The 22,517-nt window shown below is 42.7% G+C and overlaps 1 protein-coding gene across 2 annotated transcripts in view; it reads left to right on the forward strand.

Moving 5' to 3' along the window:
- KAT2B (lysine acetyltransferase 2B) overlaps positions 1-22,517 on the forward strand; it is a 112,925-nt gene that overhangs the window by 14,232 nt on the left and 76,176 nt on the right. For both annotated transcript variants that reach the window (XM_047769082.1, XM_047769091.1), the window contains exon 2: positions 21,699-21,825. In XM_047769082.1, the coding sequence (XP_047625038.1) occupies positions 21,699-21,825 (127 nt within the window). The remainder of the gene's footprint in view (positions 1-21,698; positions 21,826-22,517) is intronic.

The raw sequence follows: 22,517 nt of genomic DNA on the forward strand, positions 1-22,517 counted from the left end.
TAATAGTGAGTCCTAAAACGGAGACACGAAATATTTTAAAGTGAGGAGGTCTAGGTTTTGGTCTTGGATGCTTGCTCCAGCTAGATGAACACAAACAAGCCACATCCTTCTCTAAGCATTGAATCACTGTCCTTCTGGGCTATTGGGTGGGGAACATAGGATGATGCAGGCAAAAATTGCCTTGGGAAGTATCAGACAGGGATGTTTGATACTATTACATGGAGTTTAGAGTAGAGCCTTGTGTGCAGTGGGTGCTTTTTAGAGGATGGGAGTGGGAATGCATTAAAGGTGGGGAGGAGGCCATTTCTTCTAACTGGCTAATTCCTCTCCCAACCCTGGGCATTTTTAATTAATTTTATTGGAGTATAGCTGACTTACAATGTTGTGTTAGTTTCCGGTGTGCAGCAAAGTGACTCAGTCATACATATACAGATAGCCGTTCTTTCTCAGATATCCGTATCCTTTCCCACGTATGTCACTACAGAGTATTGAGTAGATTTCCCGGTGCTATACAGTAGGACTTTGCTACTTACTGGTTGTTATAAAATAGTGTGTATATGCCAACTCCACTAACTGGCTATTTAGAGCCTGACCTAGGGCCTTGGCAGTGGAAAAGGAGCAGGTATAGACCTGGGAGAGACTTTGAAAGAAGAATCAGATGGCCTTGGGTGAGGGCATCAAATGCAGATGTATTGCATTTGGGAGCTGGGAGAAAGGTAATGGCACTGGAGAGAATAGTGTAGTTGGAAAGGGGTTGGAGTTGAGGGCAAGCCTAGTGTAAAACCTCCTGGGCCGAGATGCCAGGTGTAGGCAGTTGGGAATGTGGGCTGGATGTACTGCTCTGCAGGTTGGGCTGGTTATGTGGATTTGCGAGTCATCAGCCCAGGTAATGACGGATGCTGTAAGAGTGTGAACCGTCCCAGGAAGCAGCACTGTTTATTCTGCTCATCCTGGTTGACTTGGTGCCAAGGCAGCAGGCTGAGGAGTGAGAAGTGCTGTCAGTCAGCTAGTTGCGTGGGTTGCTCAGTGCTAGCCCTACAGTTTGAGGAATTTCTCCAGCTCCTCGGAGGGTGAGCTGACTGTCTTGGCAAGTTCACCATCAAGCCCAGATTGAGTGTGTGTGTGTGTGTGTGTGTGTGTGTGTGTGTGTGTGAGAGAGAGAGACAGAGAGAGAGAGAGAGACAGAGAGAGAGAGAGAGAGACAGAGAGAGACAGAGAGACAGAAAAGACTCCAGGGATTGTTTGGGGTTCTGGGGCACCAGTTTTTTGGCCCTGGTGTCACTCAGGGCCTCTTGAGGCCCTTCCGGGGGTGTTGCAAATTTGGGTTTGGTCATGGATAGGTGACTCAGATGTAATAAAGGGTCTGGGCCACCCCTGGGCCATTTGGTGGCACCGGAGTCATTCTAACACCTTCTGAGATAATGCCTGAGGTCCCGAGCCTTAGATTCAGTCACATCTGATTATTTAGCATAAAGAGTTCAGTTCGTTATTCAACTCCAGTACAGACATGGATTTCTTCCAGATCCTGATTTCTCCTCTAAAAGTTTTCTGTGTGTCTTGGGGGGCCTGGAAGGGCATTTACATAGGGTATTTGTACCTGGTTCCCTTGCCCTGGGTCATTTCCTCATTTCTTTTTTGAAATAAATTCAAAAGAAATTTTTTGGGCGTAATTTCCTTCTTTCTTTCTTCTTCTTTTTCTTTTTTTTTTTGTCTGCATCTGTGGCATATGGCAGTTCCCAGGCCGGAGATCAAACGTACACCATAGCAGGGACAGTGCTGGATCCTTAACCCACTGAGCCACAGGAACTCCGTGGCATGGTTTCCGTTCTCTTTCTGTACCCTTGACCACCCTCTTCCTTATTTTTTTTTTTTTAGTTCCACGTGGCTTCCCAGACCAAAATGGCACTCTTAATGGTTTTCGGAGCTGCTTCTGCTACTGAATTACCTCACTGCCTATCTGGTCTCCAGGTCCAGTTCTGTTTTCTCTCTCAATTGCAGGCAAATTTGATCTCCTCCCCCCACCCCACTCCCACTATCTTCTTTTCACTTGTGCCAAGAGCGCCAAATTTTAAAAATCCCACTTTCCGGTCATAGCTGATGGTGTTCTGCTGGCCATCCATGGGTAACTGTGTGAACCTGAGGGATCATAGCATAGTGAAGAAAGAAAAAGTGTTTGTGTCCCAGAAGGGATTGCTTAGCTGGTTAAATTTAAACTGTTCACGGGAAGCTCACATTAATCCAGGGAGAAGATAGAGGCATTTCCTCCCACGTCCCTGAAACCATTTCTTTCTTTCTCATCTTTACTGCTCTAAGTGTGGTCCTTGAACCTGGAACGTTTTTTAGAAATGCAGGCCTCCAGGCCCCACCCTGGACTGACTAACTGTGAATCTGCATTCTGACAGGGTTGCCTAGGTAATTTGGGAGTAGATTAAAGTTTGAGAAGCACTACTCCTAGTCCCATGAGCATTATTCAGACAGCTTCCTAAGGGGTTCCCTTCCAAAGACATCCATTTACTGGGATCCTTTGCCTATGGTGGGCTCCAGGTGTTGCTGCTGTTTCAAAATTGGGTTAAAAGAATTTTTTTCAGAGTGATAACATGCACACAATTAAGAGCACAATTCAGACCGCTCACAGTGGCGGCAAATGAACATGTAAAGATCCTGACCCCGGGTCTTCTCCACCCCCAGGCTCACTCACCCCTCACTCCTGTGTAGTCATTTCCAGAATTGTTGGTCTCCCCTCCCCCACCTGCTCGAAGCTGCATCTGACGTTTTGTACTAGAATTCAAGGAGGGGAGCTAGAGTCACTGCACAGAAGTTCATGTTCAGTTCTGATCAGACTCAGATGAATTTGTGAACAAGCCAGAAAGCTGGTGGATGTCAGCAGGTCAAAGGTGTTGAGTGAGGGAGCCGGGAAGGAACAGGAACGTCAGCAACACGGCTTTATTATTAGCAAGTTTTAATTGTTTCCAACTCTCCACTAATTTGAAAAACAGGGCAACCTACTTAATGACTTAATTATTTCTGTCATTTGCTATTTCTCTTTCCCTGGGATGGATTCTGACAGCAGAGGTATGGCCAACTGGACACTGTGACTTTTTTTGTTTTTTGTTTTTTTCCACATCAGAGAAGACAGAGATGGAGACCCCCATGTATGCTGGTTTTTTAAATTTTATTACTATTATTTTGTTTGTTTTGTTTGCACTCACAGCGTGTGTAATTTCCTGGGTCAGGGATGGAACCCTCACCACAGCAGTGACACCACCAGATCCTTAACGGCTAGGCCACCAGGGAACTGCTGGCCTTATTATTATTTTTTTTTAATGGCCACACTTGTGGCATATGATAGTTCTTAGGCTAGGGGCCAAATTAGAGCTGCTGCTGAAGACTCTGCCAGGGCCACAGCAACACCAGATCTGAGCCACATCTGTGACCTAATACCGCAGCTTATGGGTATTAGGTCACAGAGTGAGGCCAGGGATTGAACCCACATCCTCACGGACACTGTATCGGGTTCTTAACCCACTGAGCCACAATGGGAACTCCCTATTATTATTTTTATATTTTATTTTTTGCTTTTTAGGTCTGAACCCAAGGCACATGCAAGTTCCCAGGCTAGGAGTCTAATGGAAGCTACAGCTGCTGGCCTATACCACAGCCATAGCAATGCCGGATCCAAGCTGCGTCTTTGACTTATACCACAGCTTACGGCAACACCGGATCCTTAACCCACCGAGTGAGGCCAGGGATCGAACCTGCTACCTCATGGTTCCTAGTCAGATTCGTTTCTGCTGCACCACAACGGGAACTCCTCCCCTATTATTTTTAATATAGATAATTTTTATTTTATTTTATTTTATTTTATTTTTTGTCTTTTTGCCTTTTCTAGGGCTGCTCCCATGGCATATGGAGGTTCCCAGGCTAGGGGTCTAATCAGAGCTGTAGCCTTCAGCCTACGCCAGAGCCACAGCGATGCCAGATCTGAGCCGCATCTTCGACCTACACCATAGCTCACGGCAACGCCGGATCCTTAACCCACTGAGCGAGGCCAGGGATCGAACCTGAAACCTCATGGTTCCTAGTCACATTCGTTAACTGCTGAGCCACGATGGGAACTCCTAATATAGCTTATTAAACTTCTTTAATTTTTATTTGAGAAAATAAACCTCTTTGGGACCCAATTTGGAGAGATAATTTGCTAGCAAGTTCTTGCCCTTTTAAAAAACAGTTTTATTGAGGTATAGTTTGAATGCCATAAATTCCTCGGGTTTTGAGTGTATAATGCAATGATTTTTAGGAAATTGAGTTGTGTAGTCATTACCAAAACTCAGGTTTCCATCACCCCCAAAAAATCCTTGTCCTTTTGTAGTCAGCCCTGTTTGTGCCCTGCACCCCAGACTGCTAAACTATCTCCGTGAATTTGCCTTTTCTGAACATTTATATAAATGGAATTATACAACATGTAGTGTTTTTGTGACCAGCTTCTTAACACTTAGCGTAATATAGTTTTAAAGTTCATCCACATGGTGTCAGGACTTCATTTTTCTTGCCAAATAATATTCCGATATATGGATATGCCACATTTTGTTTATGAATTCACCAGTTGATGAACTTTTGGGTTCTTCCCCCTTTTTAGCTCATATAAATAATGCCATTGTAGACATCTGCGTGCAAGTCTGTGTGTGGATTTGTTTTCATTTCTGTAGCGTAGATACCTGGGAGTGGGTTTGCTGGGTTATGTGGTAGATTTATGGTTTACTTTAAAAAAATTTTGTAAGTTGTGGTAAAATACATCACATAAAATTTATAATCTTAGTCATTTTGAGGTGTATAGTTCAGTGGCATTGAGAAATTCACAATGTCACCACCGTCTTTCTTCAGTACTCTTTTCATCCTGCAAAACCAAAACTCTATACCTACTGAACAGTAACTCCCCAAACTTCTGTCTACTTAAGTCCTGACAACCCGAATTCTGCTTTCCGTCTCTATGATTTGACTACTTTTCACTCTGTCAATTGTGTTCTTTGATACTCAGAAGTTTTCAATTTTGATTAAGCCCAAATTATCTATTTGTTGTTGTTACCTAAGCTTTTGGTGTCATGTCCAAGAAATCATTGCTAAATTGAATGTCAGTGAAGTTTTTTTGCCTATGTTTTTGTCTAAGAGTTTCATAGTTTTAGGTTTTATGTTTAGGTCTTTGATCCATTTGAAGGTAGTTTTTGTATACAGTATAAGGTAAGGGTCCAGAAGCTTCATCTTTTGCATGTGAATATCCAGCTTTTTCCAGCATCATTTGTTGAAAAGACTGTCCTTTTCCCATTGAATAGTCTTGGCACCCTTGTTGAGAATCATTTGACCATACATCTGGAGGTTGTTTTTTTTTTTTCTCTTTAGGGCCACACTCATGGCATATGGAAGTTCCCAGGCTAGGGGTTGAATAGGAGCCAAGGCTGCAGGACTACACCACAGCCACAGCAGTGTGGGATACGAGCTCTGTCTCTGACCCACACCACAGCTCATGGCAATGCTGGATCCTTAACCAGCTGCGCAAGGCCAGGGATTGAGCCCAAATTCTCATGGATACTAGTTGGGTTCATCGGTTTCTGCTGAGCCAGGATGGGAACTCTTTTTTTTTTTTTTTAGTGAACTCGTATGTTTATGTGAGGATTTGGGTTTTCTCCTGGTCTTCTATTTGACTTTTCAAGAAACTGCCACACTGTTTTCCAAAGCGACCACACCATGGTACAATCCCCTCCAACAATGTATGAGGGTTCCTGTTTATATCCTTGAAAAAATGTATTACTTGTTCTTTTGATTATATCCATTCTCGTGGGTGTGAGGTTGTATCTCTTTGGTTCTTGACCTTTAAATGTTCTGCCTTTGTCCAGCTTGGGACAGAGAGGGGGTAAAACAGAGGGATGACCTGCCAACCCACAACCATGGGACCAATTATCTGCCTGAACACACTCAGTGCTTCTGCAGGGTGGACTGAATAAACTCAGGCAGGGTCTTAACATCTTAGACCCTCAGTTTTCCCTTCTGAATAATGGGGCCAAGAAGTCCCTTTCTACACAGGGTGAGATAGGAACATGTATACAAGTGCCTTTTTCTTTGGTGCTTAATACTGTTAGGTTTGCTGAGGGAGGAACGCACAAGGCCAAGTTGGTAAAGCAAAAGAGATTTACTAAGGCATCAGAGGGGGATGGGCTGACCTCATGATGGTGTCAGCCTTGACTGTGATGAGGTGCTAGGCGTATAAAGGATCTGTAGGGGGAATCTGGCTGGAGTTCATAGCTGGAATGATGAAGGAGGTAGGAGGGAAAGGTCAAGGGAGGGGTAGGGGGTCGAGTCCCATGACAGAGGGCAATTAATCCTTGTAGGTGGCTGATTTATACAGGCCATTGTTTCTTGCTCCCCAACCTGAGCATACACATTCGGGAAAGGGTGTCCACAGCAGGTCTCCAAGGTGAACCACATTTGGGCGGGGGGTCTCTCGTCTTCCTGGGAACCTATCAAATACATGTTGATGAACAGTTTTACTCCATAAATTTCCCTTCAGTGTGTTTTTGCTGTGGACATCCTGGGTGCTGATTTAACTTGTCCAGCAAATAGGACTTCCTGGCATTTTAAGCATAACAGAATCCTGCTAGACCCCTGGGCTGTCCCTCTCCTGTTCCTCTGGATGCCACTCAGATCTCTTCACGCCCATCTCACTCACCAGCACTGAGCAAACAGGGAGCACCCTGCTCCTTTGCCTGCCTGTCATCTGGGTCATGATCACTTGTTTATCCAGTTTGACTTCCCTCTCATCATCTATCCTGCTTCTCTGCACTCTGACAAAATCCGATGCATACGCTTGACCTCTCACCCTGGATCCTGTTGGGGCAAAACCCATTTTTATCCTAGGCCTGACGACTGTGGTGAGGTGGCCTTTTCTTTCTGGGTGCGGCCACATCTGCAGAAACGAGCTCCTGGGGGAGATAAACAGGCTTCGCCTCCTGAGCCTGGGTTGCTAGCTGCTGTGGTAATTGGCTTGGCAGTTGGCAGCGCACTCCCTGTAAAGGTTGTCCTTCAGCTGATACTTGGTGAAAGCTGCAAGGCCAACCCCCTTGGGAGTTCCCGTAGACAGCAGCTGTCTTGTCTAATTAAGGAGAGACAGGGAAAAGGTGTTTTGAAGGGAGACCTCTTATCTCACAGAACAGTTGGCGGGAGCTGAACATCTGGAGGGAAGATAGGAAGGCCGAGGCAGAGGACAGAGTGGCCGCAGCCTGCAACACTTGGCAGAAAATGCTTTGCTGGCAGTTGAGGATAATGTTTGAATGTTTTCTAAGGACTTAATGTGTCCTCTGTAGTCACCTGGGCAATAGATCCCATACTTATTAAAACATGTTGTGCACAACACAGCACTGTAAAGCAACCATACTTCAGTAAAATTAAAAAGAGATTTTGTGCACTTAAGGCTCCAGGTGTCCCACAATACTTGGATACAGATAGGAAGTACTTTTCATATCCTGCCAAAATGAAAAATCCTGAAACAACTGAGTGAAACTCGGGAACCTTACAGATATTTCAGTGGGGTATGATTTTAGTCATTTAGAACTGCTTAAGAAATTTTGGGACTATTCTGAGCCTAAGCTGTCAAGATCCATAGTGAAGACCTGAGTTTTAGGGGTGAATTCCCTTTACACTTGCGAGCAGCAGTGTCTGTAGAAATATAATGTGAATCCACATGCATAACTTAACATTTCCTAATAGCCACTTGTATTACCTTCCTAAGGCTGCCATAGCAAATGATCACCAACATGGTGGGTTAAGCAAAAGAAAATTCCTTTAATTCAGTTTTGGAGGCCAGAGGTTTGAAATCAAGGTGTCGACAGGGCCATGCTCCCTCTGAAGGGTCTGAAAAGAATCCTTCCTGGCCTAGTACCCCAGCATCTGGTGGCTCCTGGCATTCCTTAGCTGCCTTTGGCTTGATAGACCTGTCTCTCCAGTCTCTCCCTCTGTCTTCACATGGGATATTTCCATGTGTCCAAGTCTCACTCTCGTCTTTCTCTTATAAAAATACTAATTACTGGAGTTCCCTCCATAGATCAGTGATTAATGAACTGGAATAGGATCCGTGAGGATGCAAGTTCGGTCCCAGGCCTCACTCAGTGGGTTAAGGATCTGGCATTGCTCTGAGCTGTGGTGTAGGTCACAGATGCGGCTCAGATCCTGAGTTGCTGTGGCTATGGTGTAGGTGGGCGGCTACAGCTCTGATTCGACCCCTAGCCTGGGAACTTCCATATGTCACAAATGGAGCACTAAAATAGCAAAAAAAAAAAAACAAAAACAAAAACACCAAAAAACAAAACAAAAAACCAATTACTGGTTTTAGGGCCCAGTCTTAATCAGGAGAATGTCATTTCAAGATCTCAAGTCATCATATCTCTTTCCAAAAAGTTCCTTTTTGAGGTTCCAGGTGGTCATAAACTTTGGGGGACACTGTTCAACCGACTACACCACATTTAAAAAAAAACACCCAATTACATTTCATCAATTTTGATGCTTCATTTCACCTGATATTCCAGAATATCATTATAACATGTAACCAGTATAAAGAAATTCTTAATGAGATCTTTTAACATTCTTTTTTTCCCCCCTTTGACACTAAGTCTTTGAAATTCAGTGGTATTTTACACTTACTACACCTCTCAACTTGGACCTGCCCCAGGGATGGACAACCACTTGTGGCTGACTGCTGCAAATTGGCCAGCACAGCCGGAGGGCTGTGCCGCTGACAAAGCTTTTATACTTACTTCATAATGTTTTGCTCTGTGCTTTCACCCTCCCTCTTTTCTTCTCTCCCTCCCTTTACCCGCCTCCTAGTTTTCATGGAGTTCTGTTTATTTGGGAAAAGTCTCAGTCGTTCTGAACAAAAGAAATTAAAAAATCGACTTGGTAAAAGCTCCTGGGTTCCCAAGACTCAATGTAGAAAGCAGAGTTTAGCCAGTTTTGAAAGCAAAGTCCTTTATTTGGTTGCATTTTTCAGCATCGGGGTTTATTGTTGTATCATTTGTGAAGCATTTTGAACACAAAGGGCTTAAATAAGTGTGGTTAATATTTGGGATATAATATTTTAATTTTTTAAATTTTATTGGATTATAGTTGACTTAGTTTCAAGCATATAGCAAAGTAAGTCAGTTCTACATATGCGTACAATCCATTCTTTTTCAGATTCTTTTCCCGATTCTTTTCCCATATAGGTTATTACACAGTATTGAGTAGATTTTCCTGTGCTATACAGTAGTCCTTGTTATTTATTTTCATATGTAGTAGTGTGTATGTGTAATCCCAACCTCCTAATTTATCCCTCCCCTCAATGACATTTTTTTGAGTAGAGGGAATATAACGTTATGACAAATCTCCCTGCCATGAGATGTGTGACCCATTTATTTATGTCACCACGAATATGGCACTAGTATGTCACGTTAAGACAAGAGGAGTCTGTCACGTTAAGACAGGAAGAGACATGGAGTTCTCTTGTGGCTCAGAGGGTTAAGGATCTGGAGAGGTCGCTGCTGTGGCTTGGGTTTGATGCCTGTCTCAGGAATTTCCATTTGCCGTGGATGTAGCTGAAAAAAGGAAAAAAAAGACAAGAAGAGGCATAAACTTTTCTTTCTGGGTTGATTGTTCTAAGTCTTTTGTAATAATGAAGTTAAGATGTATATCTTTTGAAAATCTCTGCTGTCTTATCCAAGAATTACTAGCTTGTCACTTTTGGGCTTGAGCCTCAGTGAGGGGAGGGGGTTGGTTTCTAAGCAACCTCACAGGCCGAAAAAATTTTTTTTTTTTTTTGATCTTTTTGCCATTTCTTGGGCCGCTCACGCGGCATATGGTGTTCCCAGGCTAGGGGTCAAATTGGAGCTACAGCCACCGGCCTATGCCAGAACCACAGCAACTCAGGATCCGAGCCGCGTCTGCAACCTACACCACAGCTCAGGGCAACGCTGGATCGTTAACCCACTGAGCAAGGGCAGGGATGGAAACCCGCAACCTCATGGTTCCTAGTCGGATTCGTTAACCCCTGCGCCACAACGGGAACTCCAGGCTGAAAAGTTTTTAATCCTTGAATTCTTACCTGTGGTTTGTGATAAGGATGTGGTTTCCACCCTTCCTCCCACAGCTGATGTATACTGAACTTCTGTTACTGTTACTGTTGGAATTTCTCTGGAATTAAGTTTTCCTCTCAGAGGAATCAATGTTACAGACAATTAGCAGGTAACCCGTGACTGTGGATACCACAGGGAAGGATATATAAGTAGAGTGTGAATGTCCTCTCCCCCCCTACTTTTTGACCACCCCATAAATATGTATCTATCCATCTAGTCCTCAGTATATCACATTCGTATATATTTAAATTGCTTATTCATTTATTTTTAAAAAACATACATCAGATTATGCTATGTATTGTTCTGTGGTTTGCCTTTCTGTCATTCATCAGGACCTAGAGAGATTCCGTGTCAGCACCAATATTTAGCTTATTCTTTTTTGTTAAACCTCTCTCTCTCTCTCTTTTTTTTTTTTTTTGGCTGCACCCATGGCATGCAAAAGTTCCTGGGTCAGGGATCAAACCTGGGCTGGAGCAGTAACCAGAGCCACAGATACGACAATGCTGGGTCCTTAACCTGATGAGTCACCAGGGAACTCTGACCATTTTTTAAAAAAATTGAAGTATAGTTAATTTACAATGTTGTGTCAGTTTCAGGTATACAGCAAAAGTACAGTATATACTTTTTCAGTTTCTTTTCCCTTATAGGCTATTACAAGATATTTAATATTGCTCCCTGTAGGTCCTTGTTGATTATATATTTTATATATAGTAGTATGTGTCTGTTAATCCCAAACTCCTAATTTATCCTCTCTCCCTGCTATCCTCTTTGATAACCATAAATTTGTTTTCTATGTCTGTGAGTCTGTTTCTGTTTTGAAAATTTATTTGTATCACTTTTTAAGATTCCATGTGAGTGTTATATATTTGTTGTTCTCTGTCTGACTTACTTCACTTAGTATCATAATCTCTAAGTCCATCCATGTTGCTGCACATTGCATTGTTTCATTTTTTTTCTTTCTGGCTAAGTAATAATTCCATTCCTCTGTTGCTGAACACTGAGGGTGCTTCCATGTCTTGAGTTAGCCTTATTCTTTTTTCTTTCTTTTTTTTTTTTTGGTTTGCTTTTTAGGACTGCCTGCAGCATATGGAAATTCCCAGGCTAGGTGTCAAATCAGAGCTGCAGCTTCCAGCCTACACCATAGCCACAGCAGCGCAAGATCTGAGCTACGTCTTCTACCTACACCACAGCTCACCACAGCGCTGGATCCTTAACCCACTGATTAAGGCCAGGGATTGAACCTGCTTCCTTCGTGGATACTAGTTGGGCTCATTACTGCTGAGCCACAATGGAAACTTCTAAGTTAGGCTTATTCTTGATACAGGTGGTACAGTAGCAGTAGTGGTGTCAATCTGTGGTAACAATTTATGTAACTCAATACATAAGTGGGTCAAATTTTAGATGACATATATGTACTTGATATATATGAGATGACCTAAATATATGTATTTGCTTTAATCAACAGTTTAGAAATGTCATTGAGCACATGCAAATGTTTATGTAGGAGCCCTTCCTATAGTATAGTCAGGGCAAAGGGCAGGAACATTTCAATTTGGCTTCCAGAAAGCTGCACCAGGGACTGTACGAGGTGCATGTTTACTCACATCTTTGTCTCCTGTTTTTGTTTTTGTTTTTTTGGCTGTGGTGTGTAGTGGCTTGATGTGGGATCTCCGTTCCCAGGGATTGAACCTGAGCTATAGTAGTGAAAGTGCTGAGACCTAACCACTAGACCACCAGGGAACCCCCAGTCTTAGTCTACTTTAAATGTTATCATTGTCAATCTTATATTTTTATCTTTTGCCAGCTCTATTAGTGTGAGAAAATATGTCACAGGACTTTTATGTTTATTTATTTTTCTTTTTTTTTTGTTTTTCCTTTGTTTTTGTTTTAAAAATACTTTCAAAAATTTCATCGCAGGGCTTTAAATTTTTCATTTCTTCATTACTACTTTGACCATTTTGTATAAGCATATTTGCTATCAACATTCATTTTTCTTTGGATCACTTGGTTTTTGTTTGTATCATGTTTTATTTTTATTTATATATTTAGTCATATGGAAGTTCCCAGGCTAGGGGTCAAATCGGAAACTCTGTATCAGCTCATGGCAATGCTGGATCCTTAACCCACTGAGCAAGGCCAGGGATCAAACCTGCATCCTCATGGATCCTAGTTGGGTTTGTTAACCACTGAGCCATGAAGGAAACTGTATCATTTTTTTAGTTTCCCCTATATAAGTGATATCATTTTGTTTCTATCAAACTGCTTTTTTATTGTTTTGCAGATGATCTTTATGTTCTGGATCTTAATGTTTTTGATATATGTATTGTAGATGTACTCTCAACCGATTTGATTTATGAAATTTATGGATTAATTTGAGTAGAATTGTACCTTTGTGCTATTGAGTCTTCTGTGAAGAACAATGTATACCTCTTCATTTATTCACCTTTATTAGACAGTTGTAGTTTTCTGTATATAAGTCTTACTCATCTCCTTAAAGATTTGTCCCTAAGTATTTTATGGCTCTTGCTATTAGGATCTTTTTCTTCCTATTACATTTTCTAAGTGGTTATTGATGATAGAAAAGCTTCTGAGTTTGATATGTTGATTTTCTATCCAGACAATTTGTTGATTCCTTTATTAGTGTTGATAATCTCTAAGAATTGCCTATGAATTTTCATAGGTTTTGTGTATTGCTAGCACAGTGTGGACTTCTGGGCATATTCCAGGCTTCCTTGTTTTGGTAACTTTAATATAAATGATTTTATGTCTTTCTATTTAGTATGATGTTTGCTTTCAAGTTAATTTCCTTCTAGGGATTTCACTGGTGGCCTAGTGATTAAGGATCCGGCATTGTCACTGTTGAAGCTCAGATTTGATCTCTGGTCTGGGAACTTTCACATGCCACTGGTGCAGCCAAAACAAATAAATAAATAAGTAAATAAAGATAATTTCCGGAGTTCCCATCGTGGCGCAGTGGTTAACGAATCCGACTGGGAACCATGAGGTTGTGGGTTCGATCCCTGGCCTTGCTCAGTGGGTTAAGGATCCGGCGTTGCCGTGAGCTGTGGTGTAGGTTGCAGACGCGGCTCGGATCCCGCGTTGCTGTGGCTCTGGCGTAGGCCGGTGGCTACAGCTCCGATTGGACCCCTAGCCTGGGAACCTCCATATGCCGCGTGAGCGGCCCAAGAAATAGCAAAAAGACAAAAAAAAAATATACTAAGGATCAACTCAATAAACCATCTGCTACTATTAAAAAAAATAAAGATAATTTCCTTCTATACCAAATTTGCTATTTTTTAAAAAATTAGAAATATGTGTTGAATGTTATCAAAATCTTTTCTGGACATCAATCATGATAACTTTATCTTCCTTTAATTTGTTAATGCAATCAATTAATGATTACAAATGATCTATCTTTGCATGTTTGTAATAAACTTTACTTAGTTATTATGTACGAATCAAATGTATGATTTTGGGAGTTCTCGTCGTGGTGCAGCAGAAATGAATCCAACTAGGAACCATGAGGTTTTGGGTTTGATCCTTGGCCTCACTCAGTGGGTTAAGGATCTGGTGTTGCCATGAGCTGCTGTGTAGGTCACAGACGTGGCTCAGATCTGGTGTTGCTGTGGCTGTGGCATAGGCCAACGGCTACAGCTCTGATTTGACCCCTAGCTTGGGAACCTCTATATGCCATGGGTGTGGCCCTCAAAAGACAAAAAACAAAACAAAACAAACACAATGCATGATTTTGATTCTTTACTGTTGAATTTGATTTACCAATAATTTATTATTGTTTTTGGTCTGGTGTATTTTTTCCTATTTTTTTGTTGTCTCCATTTTGTTTTAGTGTCAGGGTTATTCTGAATGCATAGAATGATATGTGAGCTTTGTGTGTGTGTGTATCTTTTGTCTTTTAAGGACTGCACCCACGGCATATGGAGGTTCCCAGGCTAGGGGTTGAATTGGAGCTACAGCTGCCAGCCTATGCCACAGCCACAGCCATGCGGGATACTAGCCTCATCTGCAACCTATACCACAGCTCATGGCAACGCCGGATCCTTAACCCACTGAGAGAAGGTAGGGATTGAACCCGCATCCTCATGGTTGCTGGTAAGGTTCATTAACCACTGAGCCACAAAGGGAACTCTGATATGTGAGGTTTTAAAATCTTTTTCTAATGGTCTGGCACAGTTTGCAGTACAAAGGACCTGATCTTCTCCTGTCCAGTGTGGTAGCCGCTAGCCACAAATAACGGTTGAGCACCTGAAACATGGCTTATTTGAACTGATATGTGCCATGTCTTAGATTTCAAAGACTTAGCATGAAAAACTATGTAAAATGGCTTACTCACAATGTTTTTACGAGTACATGTTGAAATGATAACATATGAAATGATGACATAGGAAATACATTTATTATTTAAATTAATTTTACTTATTTCTTTTACTTTTTGAAATGTGGCTACTGGAAAAATTTAAATTTTGTCTGTTGTTCACATTATATTTAATTGGACAGCCCTTGAGAGTTAGCTGAACTTTGCTGTATAACCATCTGGACCTGGGTCATTTTTCAGGAGTAGATCATGGCTGCCTTTCTAGTCACAAGGCTGGATCCTTAACTTGCTGAGCCACAAGCAAACTCCTAGTTCATTTATTTTTACTCTTTCTGTTTTCCTCATAAGTGTATTTAAGGGTCTATGTTAGAAGATTTAGTACTTATTAAATCAAATTTGCTAATGATATTTTCTGAGGAAGTCACCTGTTTCACCTAGTTTTTCAAATTTATTTGTGTAAAGTTCTACAGAGTACTTATTTAGCTTTAAAATAAATCTGTAGTGTAAAATCCTTTTTCGCTTTTTTTTTTCCCCTGTGATTTTTACCCCCTTGATTAGACTTGCCAAAAGTTTGTTTAATTTAATGGTATTTTTAAGAACTGACCATTCATTATAACTGGGTAGGTATATGATTTTGTTCACTATTGATTTCCTTAAGATTTTTTTTTTACATTAATTTTCTTTGTTTTCCTTGAGTTTGTTACTTTTCCCCTAGATTATTGCATGGAATGATTAGTTCGTTTTATTTTATTTTTTAAACATTTATTTATTTTTTGGCTGTACCCACGGCATGGAAGTTCCTGGGCCAAGGATTGAACCTGCAACATAGGAGTGACCCAGATCACAGCAGTTACAAGGCTCGATCCTGAGTTTGCTGAGCTACAAGTGAATTCCTAGTTCATTTATTTTTAATCTTTCTGTTTTCCCCATAAATATATTTAAGGGTCTATGTTCTTCCTTTAAGTGTTGCCTTGACCGTTTCCCATAGATTGTGATATATTGTGTTCTTACTGAATGATGGTGCATATGTAACCTGGCCATTTCTTTCTCTTCACATCCACTGTGTTATAAACACGTCCACCAAGATCACTCAGTGAGCCTTTCCTGTGACTTCCCATTGTTCTCCATGTATGGTGGGAATGGAACTGATTTATTCTGGGAGGAGCAAAACTTTTCATTTGTAAGCTTTCTAATCTTTTGTTCAGTAAGAGCTGTGGCTTATTTCATAGTGACTGAGCCCAGTATCCTCAAGCTACTTTCCTTGGTTGCATCCCCTTCAAGTCCTTGCTTTAAAGTCTTAACTGTCATAGTTCATCATGACTTGGGAAGCCCTTGTCCCAGCTCATCCTTCACCTACCTGGCACTCTGAGCATATTGTCAACACCTTTATTACCACTTCCATTCACTCAGTGCATACCCACATTAATTACTTAACAGCCTTGTGTAAGAGAGATTTTTATACTCATTATATAGATTGGGAAGCTTAGGGAGATTAAGTGATTTGCCCTGGGTTCATACAGATTAGGAAATGTTAGAACTAAGATTTGAAACCAAATTCGTATAATAAAACAGTCTTCCCTCCCCCACCATGACTTTGATCTTGTGTATCTTTGGCATTTCCTTTCTTTTTTTTTTGTCTTTTTAGATTTGCACCCGTGGCATATGGAGGTTCCCAGGCTAGGGGGCCATTCAGAACTACAGCTGCCGGCCCATGGCACAGTCACAGCAACACCAGATCCAAGATGCGTCTGTGACCTATACCACAGCTCATGGCAACGCTGGATCCTTAACCCAGTGAGCGAGGCCAGGGATCAAACCTGCCTCCTCATGTATACTAGTCAGATTTGCTTCTTCTGAGCCATGACAGGAACTCCTAGGTTGAATTCTTAAAGTGAATATTATGACATAAAAAAGCAAGGACAATTCTATTTATATATTTGCTTATGGTGGTAATTTTAGAATCTTTAAACTACATATGGTCTTCTATCCCCCTCATGAAAATCCTTGAAGTTCTAACACAGAGAAGGAATTAACTCCATGGCCCCATTCTTTTCCCCTCAGTCACTCTGCTTCAGGTGAACAGGGCTGGTCTCACACTGCGTGAAAATGGTCTGCAGGAGACAAGTGCCTACATATTGAACCGTACAGGAGGGCGAGTGGTAAGAGGGGTGCTCAGATGCATTCTCTTTCCTTCTGACATGAGCTGCCCTTCCCTTCCTCTCATCCTGCTCCAAGGACTCCTGCTCTGTAGAGCTCTCTCTGACAGGACCCTATAGCAGTTTGCTTTTTTTTTTTCTTTTTCAGGGCTGAACTTGTGGCATATGGAGGTTTCCAGGCTAGGGGTGGAATTTGAAATACAGCTGCTGGCCTACGCCATAGCTACAGCAACTTTGGATCCAAGCCATGTCTGTAACCAGCACTTCAGCTCACGGCAAGGCTAGATACTTAATCTACTGAGTGAGGCCCAGGATTGAACCTGCATCCTCTTGGATACTAGTTGGGTTCTTTACCGCTGAGCCACGAAGGGAACTCTGCATCCCTTCCTTTTAGATCAGAGATGCTCAACGTTGGCTACACAATGGAATATTTTATTTTATTTTATTTTTTATTTATTTATTTTTTTGTCTTTTTGGGGCCGCACTTGCGGCATATGGAGGTTCCCAGGCTAGGGGTCCAATCGGAGCTGTACCTGCCGGCCTACAATGGAGCCACAGCAACACGGGATCCAAGTTGCGTCTGCGACCTACACCACAGCTCATGGCAATGCTGGATCTTTAACCCGCTGAGCGAGGCCAGGGATCGAACCTGAAACCTCATGGTTCCTAGTCAGATTCTTTTTTTTTGGTCTCTTTTTGCCTTTTCTAGGGCTGTTCCTGTGGCATATGGAGGTTCCCAGGATGGGAGTCTAACTGGAGCTGTAGCCACTGGCCTACGCCGGAGCCACAGGAACGCCAGATCCGAGCTGCATCTGTGACCTACATCACAGCTCATGGCAACACTGGATCCTTAACCCACTAAGTGAGGCCAGGGATCGAACCTGCAACCTCATGGTTCCTAGTCTGATTTGTTAACCACTGAGCCACAGTGGGAACTCCCCATATTGGAGTATTTTAAAAGATACTGATGCCTGTCATTCCCTGGTGGCACAGTGGGTTAAGGATCTGGCATTGTCACTTCTGTGGCTCAGGTTGCTGCTGAGGTGCAGGCTTGATCACTGGCCCAGGAACTTCCATACCACCTGCCCTCCCCCTACTCCCAAATACTGATGCCTGGGGTCTGTGCCCAGAATATCTGATTTAATTGGTCTGGAGTCAGGCATGGGTATCAGACTTTGAGGGGCTCTCCAGTAATCCCAGTGTGCCCCTAAGGCTGAGAACCACTGGGGTGGATTTTCATTTTTGCAGAGATTTCTTGTGTCTTAGCAGCCAAGCCCGTGAGTGCATGCAATGGGTGTTAATGTCTGAAGAGTGAATAGGTTGTGCCATGCATGAGAGCAGGAAAGGCTCATGTTCTATCTAGTCCCATCCTGATGCAGTCTTCCCATCTCCCTTCAAATGCAAAGAAGCACATCCCGTTAGCATTGCCTTCTGAACTAAGCCAGTCCCAACACTGAAGAGCAGTAGCCTCCAAGCACATACCAAAGGATTTCTCACCTGTAGACTCATACCTTCACCACCCAAAGTGGTGTCTTGTCCTGGCTGATGGCTCTTCTCATTGAAGTGGAGTGTACAGGCCAGCTGTTGCTTTGGGATTGATTCAGAGTACATTGGCTTCTCAGGCTTTCTTGTTATGAGGAACTTCATGCTTAACTAGGTCACTGTCTCTCTCAGAATCTGGAGTGACATATGCTGGCAATGGTGGGTTGAATTCTGGTCCATACGAGTTCCTGCCAGTTTTACTTCCTGCCTATGGCTCTCCTGCCAAAGAAGGAGACTTAGGTTGTGGTGGCTAGTGTGCCCACATGTAAAATTTGTGATGTTTGTCAAAAGCCAAAGTGGTGGCGGAGGCAAAATGAGGACAGACTCTCCAGTTGTATGACTCCTTGGAGTTCTGAACTCAGTCATTGTCCACCTGACCCCAAACCCTTATGTAAACCTTGGGCCTTACTAAGTTAGGAAACCTTTGACCAGGCAATCCAGCATCTTAATGCTGATTTGAGGAGAGTCTTATATTCTTTGGTGGGCTTTGGTTAAGGGGTTGGTGTTCCTTTCCATCCAGGTATCCACAGAGGTTTTTTAAGTCCTGGGTTGTTTTAGTAATTATTGTGTTTTGCATGTAGTAGAATGAATGCATCATTAACCCTAGACTGGAAGTTTAAAAAGAGGGAAATAGGATGATTTGCTTGTGTAAATTAGTGACAGGAAAATGGATGTGTTGGTTTTTTTTTTTTTTGGCCTCGATTGCTGTTAAATTAAAAAGGAAAGTGGAGATGGTTTACTCTGATGACTAAAGAAAAAGGTGAGCAAAGTGAGTTGGAGACATCTTGCCTCATGTCCTTTTGTTCTGTCCCTGTCTCTTTTTCAAGCCTGGAGGATCCTGTTTGAGAGGAAGGAAAGGGATCAAGTAACCAAGCTGACGTCCTTATCGTTGCCTGGGAGGCCTTAGAGGATTCCTGCCATTTCCACCTTCCCTTGACACCTACAGCTCTTTCCTTTCCTCACTGTGCTGCTCTAGCCATGCTGGCTTTTGCTCTCTGTTGAGCAAACGAGGCACACTCTCTTCTTTGCACTGGCTGTTCCCTCTGCCTGAGATACTCTTCCACCAGATATCTCATGGTCAAGCCTTTGCTTCACTGCCACCTTCTCTAAAAGTCCTGGTTAAAATGTGCACATTCAGGAGTTCCTGCTGTTCTAGCAGTCAAGTGTCTCAGATTACTACTGTGGCTCAGATTTGATCTCTGACCTGAGAACTTCCACATGCTGTGTGTGACCAAAAAATAAAATAAACAAAATAAAATAAAATAATGGGAGGTAGGTAATGTTCAAATTTTGATGCTATTTTTTCTTGTTTTTTTTGGCCACGCCCATGGCATGTAAAAGTTCTAGGGCCAGGGATCAAACCTGTACCACAGCAGTGACCAAAGCTGCTGACTGCGCCAGATCCTTAACTTTCTGCACCACAAGGGAACTCCTTGATGCTGTTTCTTAAAATAAATAAAATAAAATAGCACATTCAGGAGTTCCCTTTGTGGCTCAGTGGTTAAGACCCAACATAGTCTCCATGAGGATGCCGGTTCAATCCTTGACCTTGCTCAGTGGGTTAAGAATCTGGTGTTGCCACAAGCTGTGGTGTAGGTTGCAGTTGTGGCTCATATCTGGCATTGCTGTGGCTGTGGCATAGGCTGACAGCTCCAACTCCAATTCGACCCCTAGCCTGCAAACTTGCGTATGCCACAGTTGTGACCATAAAAAGAAAAGAGAAAAAAATTGCACATTAAAGCTCACTTTTCCCCAACTCCCTTTTATCCATCTTTCCATTTTACTCATCTCTCCATTTTTTTTTTCCAAGCACTGTCCCTCTCTGTTGTACTGTATGATGTACTTATTTGTGTTGAGTGTTTGCCCCATCCCCCTCCACCCCAGTGTCTGTTCCAGGAGGACAGGCAAATTTTTCTTTGTTCCCTTTTATACCCAGCAAAAGTACCTGGCACAGACCATGGAGTGAGTGACTCAGTATTCATAGTCATTCTTTGGCTTAGAACATAGTTGTTCAAACTCAAAGGTTTCTGGCCATCACTGTTTTCCCCTTTTAGGTGTGGCCTACTCTGCTTAACTGACTTATTTTGTCATCACTTTCTTTAATCAAAGGCCTTTTTGGGAAAGGATAGCTGGGTCAGACCAACTGCTCAGAAAAGCAGGAGGCTATGGGAGTCCCTTCAAATAGCTCCCCCACTACTAGGAGAGGAAGAGTCCACATGGGCATGTTTCCAATGCCGTCTAGGGATTGTAGGGATGCTTTCTTGGGGGCAAGTTCTCCTGAGCATGCCCCTCAAGGACATGGCCTCTAAGACCTTTCTAGTCTCTAAAGAGGTGAATGGCCACTGCAGAGTACTTTAGAGCCCAGTTGAACTTAGCAACAGACCCTCTAGCCAATCACAAGAGGGTCATTGGAGCTACTATTTGTGGGCTGATCTGTTGGGCCTGCTGATATACGGCCCTTTTTCTGGCCCATCCTTTCCCATCCTCATTGCGATGAAATCTTTGGAACAGCCAGCTTGGGCTTTTAAGATTTATAGAACCCACAGAAAAGGACTGATTGTGAAAAGCAGATTTTTCTCCTTCCACCTTGAGCCCTCTTGCTTTGCTAATTATTCTTTCTTTTCTTACTCTCCTCTACCTACAAACACTTCAGAAACTGTTCTGATCTTGGAGAATTTTCTCAGTGAGGTCAAGGCAGCAGCCATTCTGGAATTTTCTACAAATCAGACTTCTCTTAACTTCAGCTATGTGGTACATGAGCGGATGGAAGGTGGGGGAGATCCAAAGCCGGGAGAAAAGATGGCTGTGGGAACAAAGGATCTAACACAAATCCAAACACAAAAATCAGTTGTACTTTGTTTAAAGGCCAGTGCTGTCCATTCGAAGTGTAATGTGAAACACATGTGTAATTTTCAATGTTCTGTTCCCAAGTCCTCACAAAAAGGCTCAATCATATTCACTGTTCTCTAAGGTGGGAAAGTGTGAAGAGTGAGTGGAAAAAGTTAAGGGAGATTTGTATTGAGTGTTGCTGAAGGAGTATTGTTCTAGGACAGGAAACCTGGGAAATACGCAGAGGTAGAACTCCCAGAATGCTGACTTCTTCAGTTCCCTGGGGGCAGAGTTTCAGCTGGACCCTTGGGGCCAGCAAGACTCCACTGTGGCCCAGGCCCTAGCTCTGTTGCAGGGACCTCAGAAGTCTGGCCCCTTTGGGAAACTTAGTGGATGGACGTCCTTGGACTTGACTGCTTCATGGATACTTGCGTGGGCAGTGGTACCAAAGTGGAATGGGATGTTCCTCTCTCAGTGCTACTGTACTCAGATTCCAGGCAGCAGAAGTCACATACCCTCTTTACCTTTTCTCTGTTTTTGTTTCTTGTGAATATAGAGAACATAATTAAGTCAGGAGTGGGGAGGGTAGTTGTCATGTAACTAGGGTGTATTTTATTTGCCTGTAAAACATTCAGTCCATTGTTGCCTCTTACATAATTTTGTTTCTCTCATTATTATTTTTTTTAGGCTGAGGAATCTTGTAAATGTAATGGCTGGAAAAACCCCAACCCTTCTCCCACTCCACCCAGAGCCGATCTGCAGCAAATAATCGTCAGTCTGACCGAATCCTGCCGCAGTTGTAGCCATGCCCTAGGTGAGTTCCTATATCGTTGTGGCCTCAAAGTTTAAACTTATTGGACTCTGACTTAATCAAACTTGCACGCTTTGCCCCTATTATGAGGCAAAGAAAGAGACTCTTTAGCTTCATGAATCTACTGGGGAGGCTTCATGTGCGGACAAATCCTGCAGTGTTTGCTAGGATGGACTCCTCATCTGTCTCTTCCAATCTCTACCCCCCAAGAGCAGGGTTAACCGTGGGGGTGGGGAATTGCCAAATAAGATGAACATCATGTGACAGCTGAGCCACTTAGAATAATACATAACGTATCCTGATTCTTCCTGATTCTCATCTTGAAGTTATTGTTATTATTTTCGGATTCCCTGAACTTTCTGGGAGTGCTTCATTTAATCTTCATGTTCTGGAGGTTCCTGTGTCTGCTAGCTCTTTTCTTCCTTGGTTGAGTTTGGTAAATGTTTACTTGCGTTTTCCCTTTCAACTTTCTTATCTGTCCCCTGCAAGATAATCATTGTCAGCCTGGCAAGATAGACTCTGCCAGAGTCAACAACGGGACTGTGCTAATAGGTTCTCTGTCCTCATACAGGTTTTAGGATCAATTTTTTTTTTTTGCATTTTAGAGCCACACCCATGGCATATGGAAGGTCCTAGGCTAGGGGTCGAATCTGAGCCATAGCTGCAGGCCTACACCACAGTCACACCAACTTGGG

The sequence above is a fragment of the Phacochoerus africanus genome, chromosome 1 (assembly GCF_016906955.1).
Source record: "Phacochoerus africanus isolate WHEZ1 chromosome 1, ROS_Pafr_v1, whole genome shotgun sequence".
Taxonomy (NCBI): domain Eukaryota; kingdom Metazoa; phylum Chordata; class Mammalia; order Artiodactyla; family Suidae; genus Phacochoerus; species Phacochoerus africanus.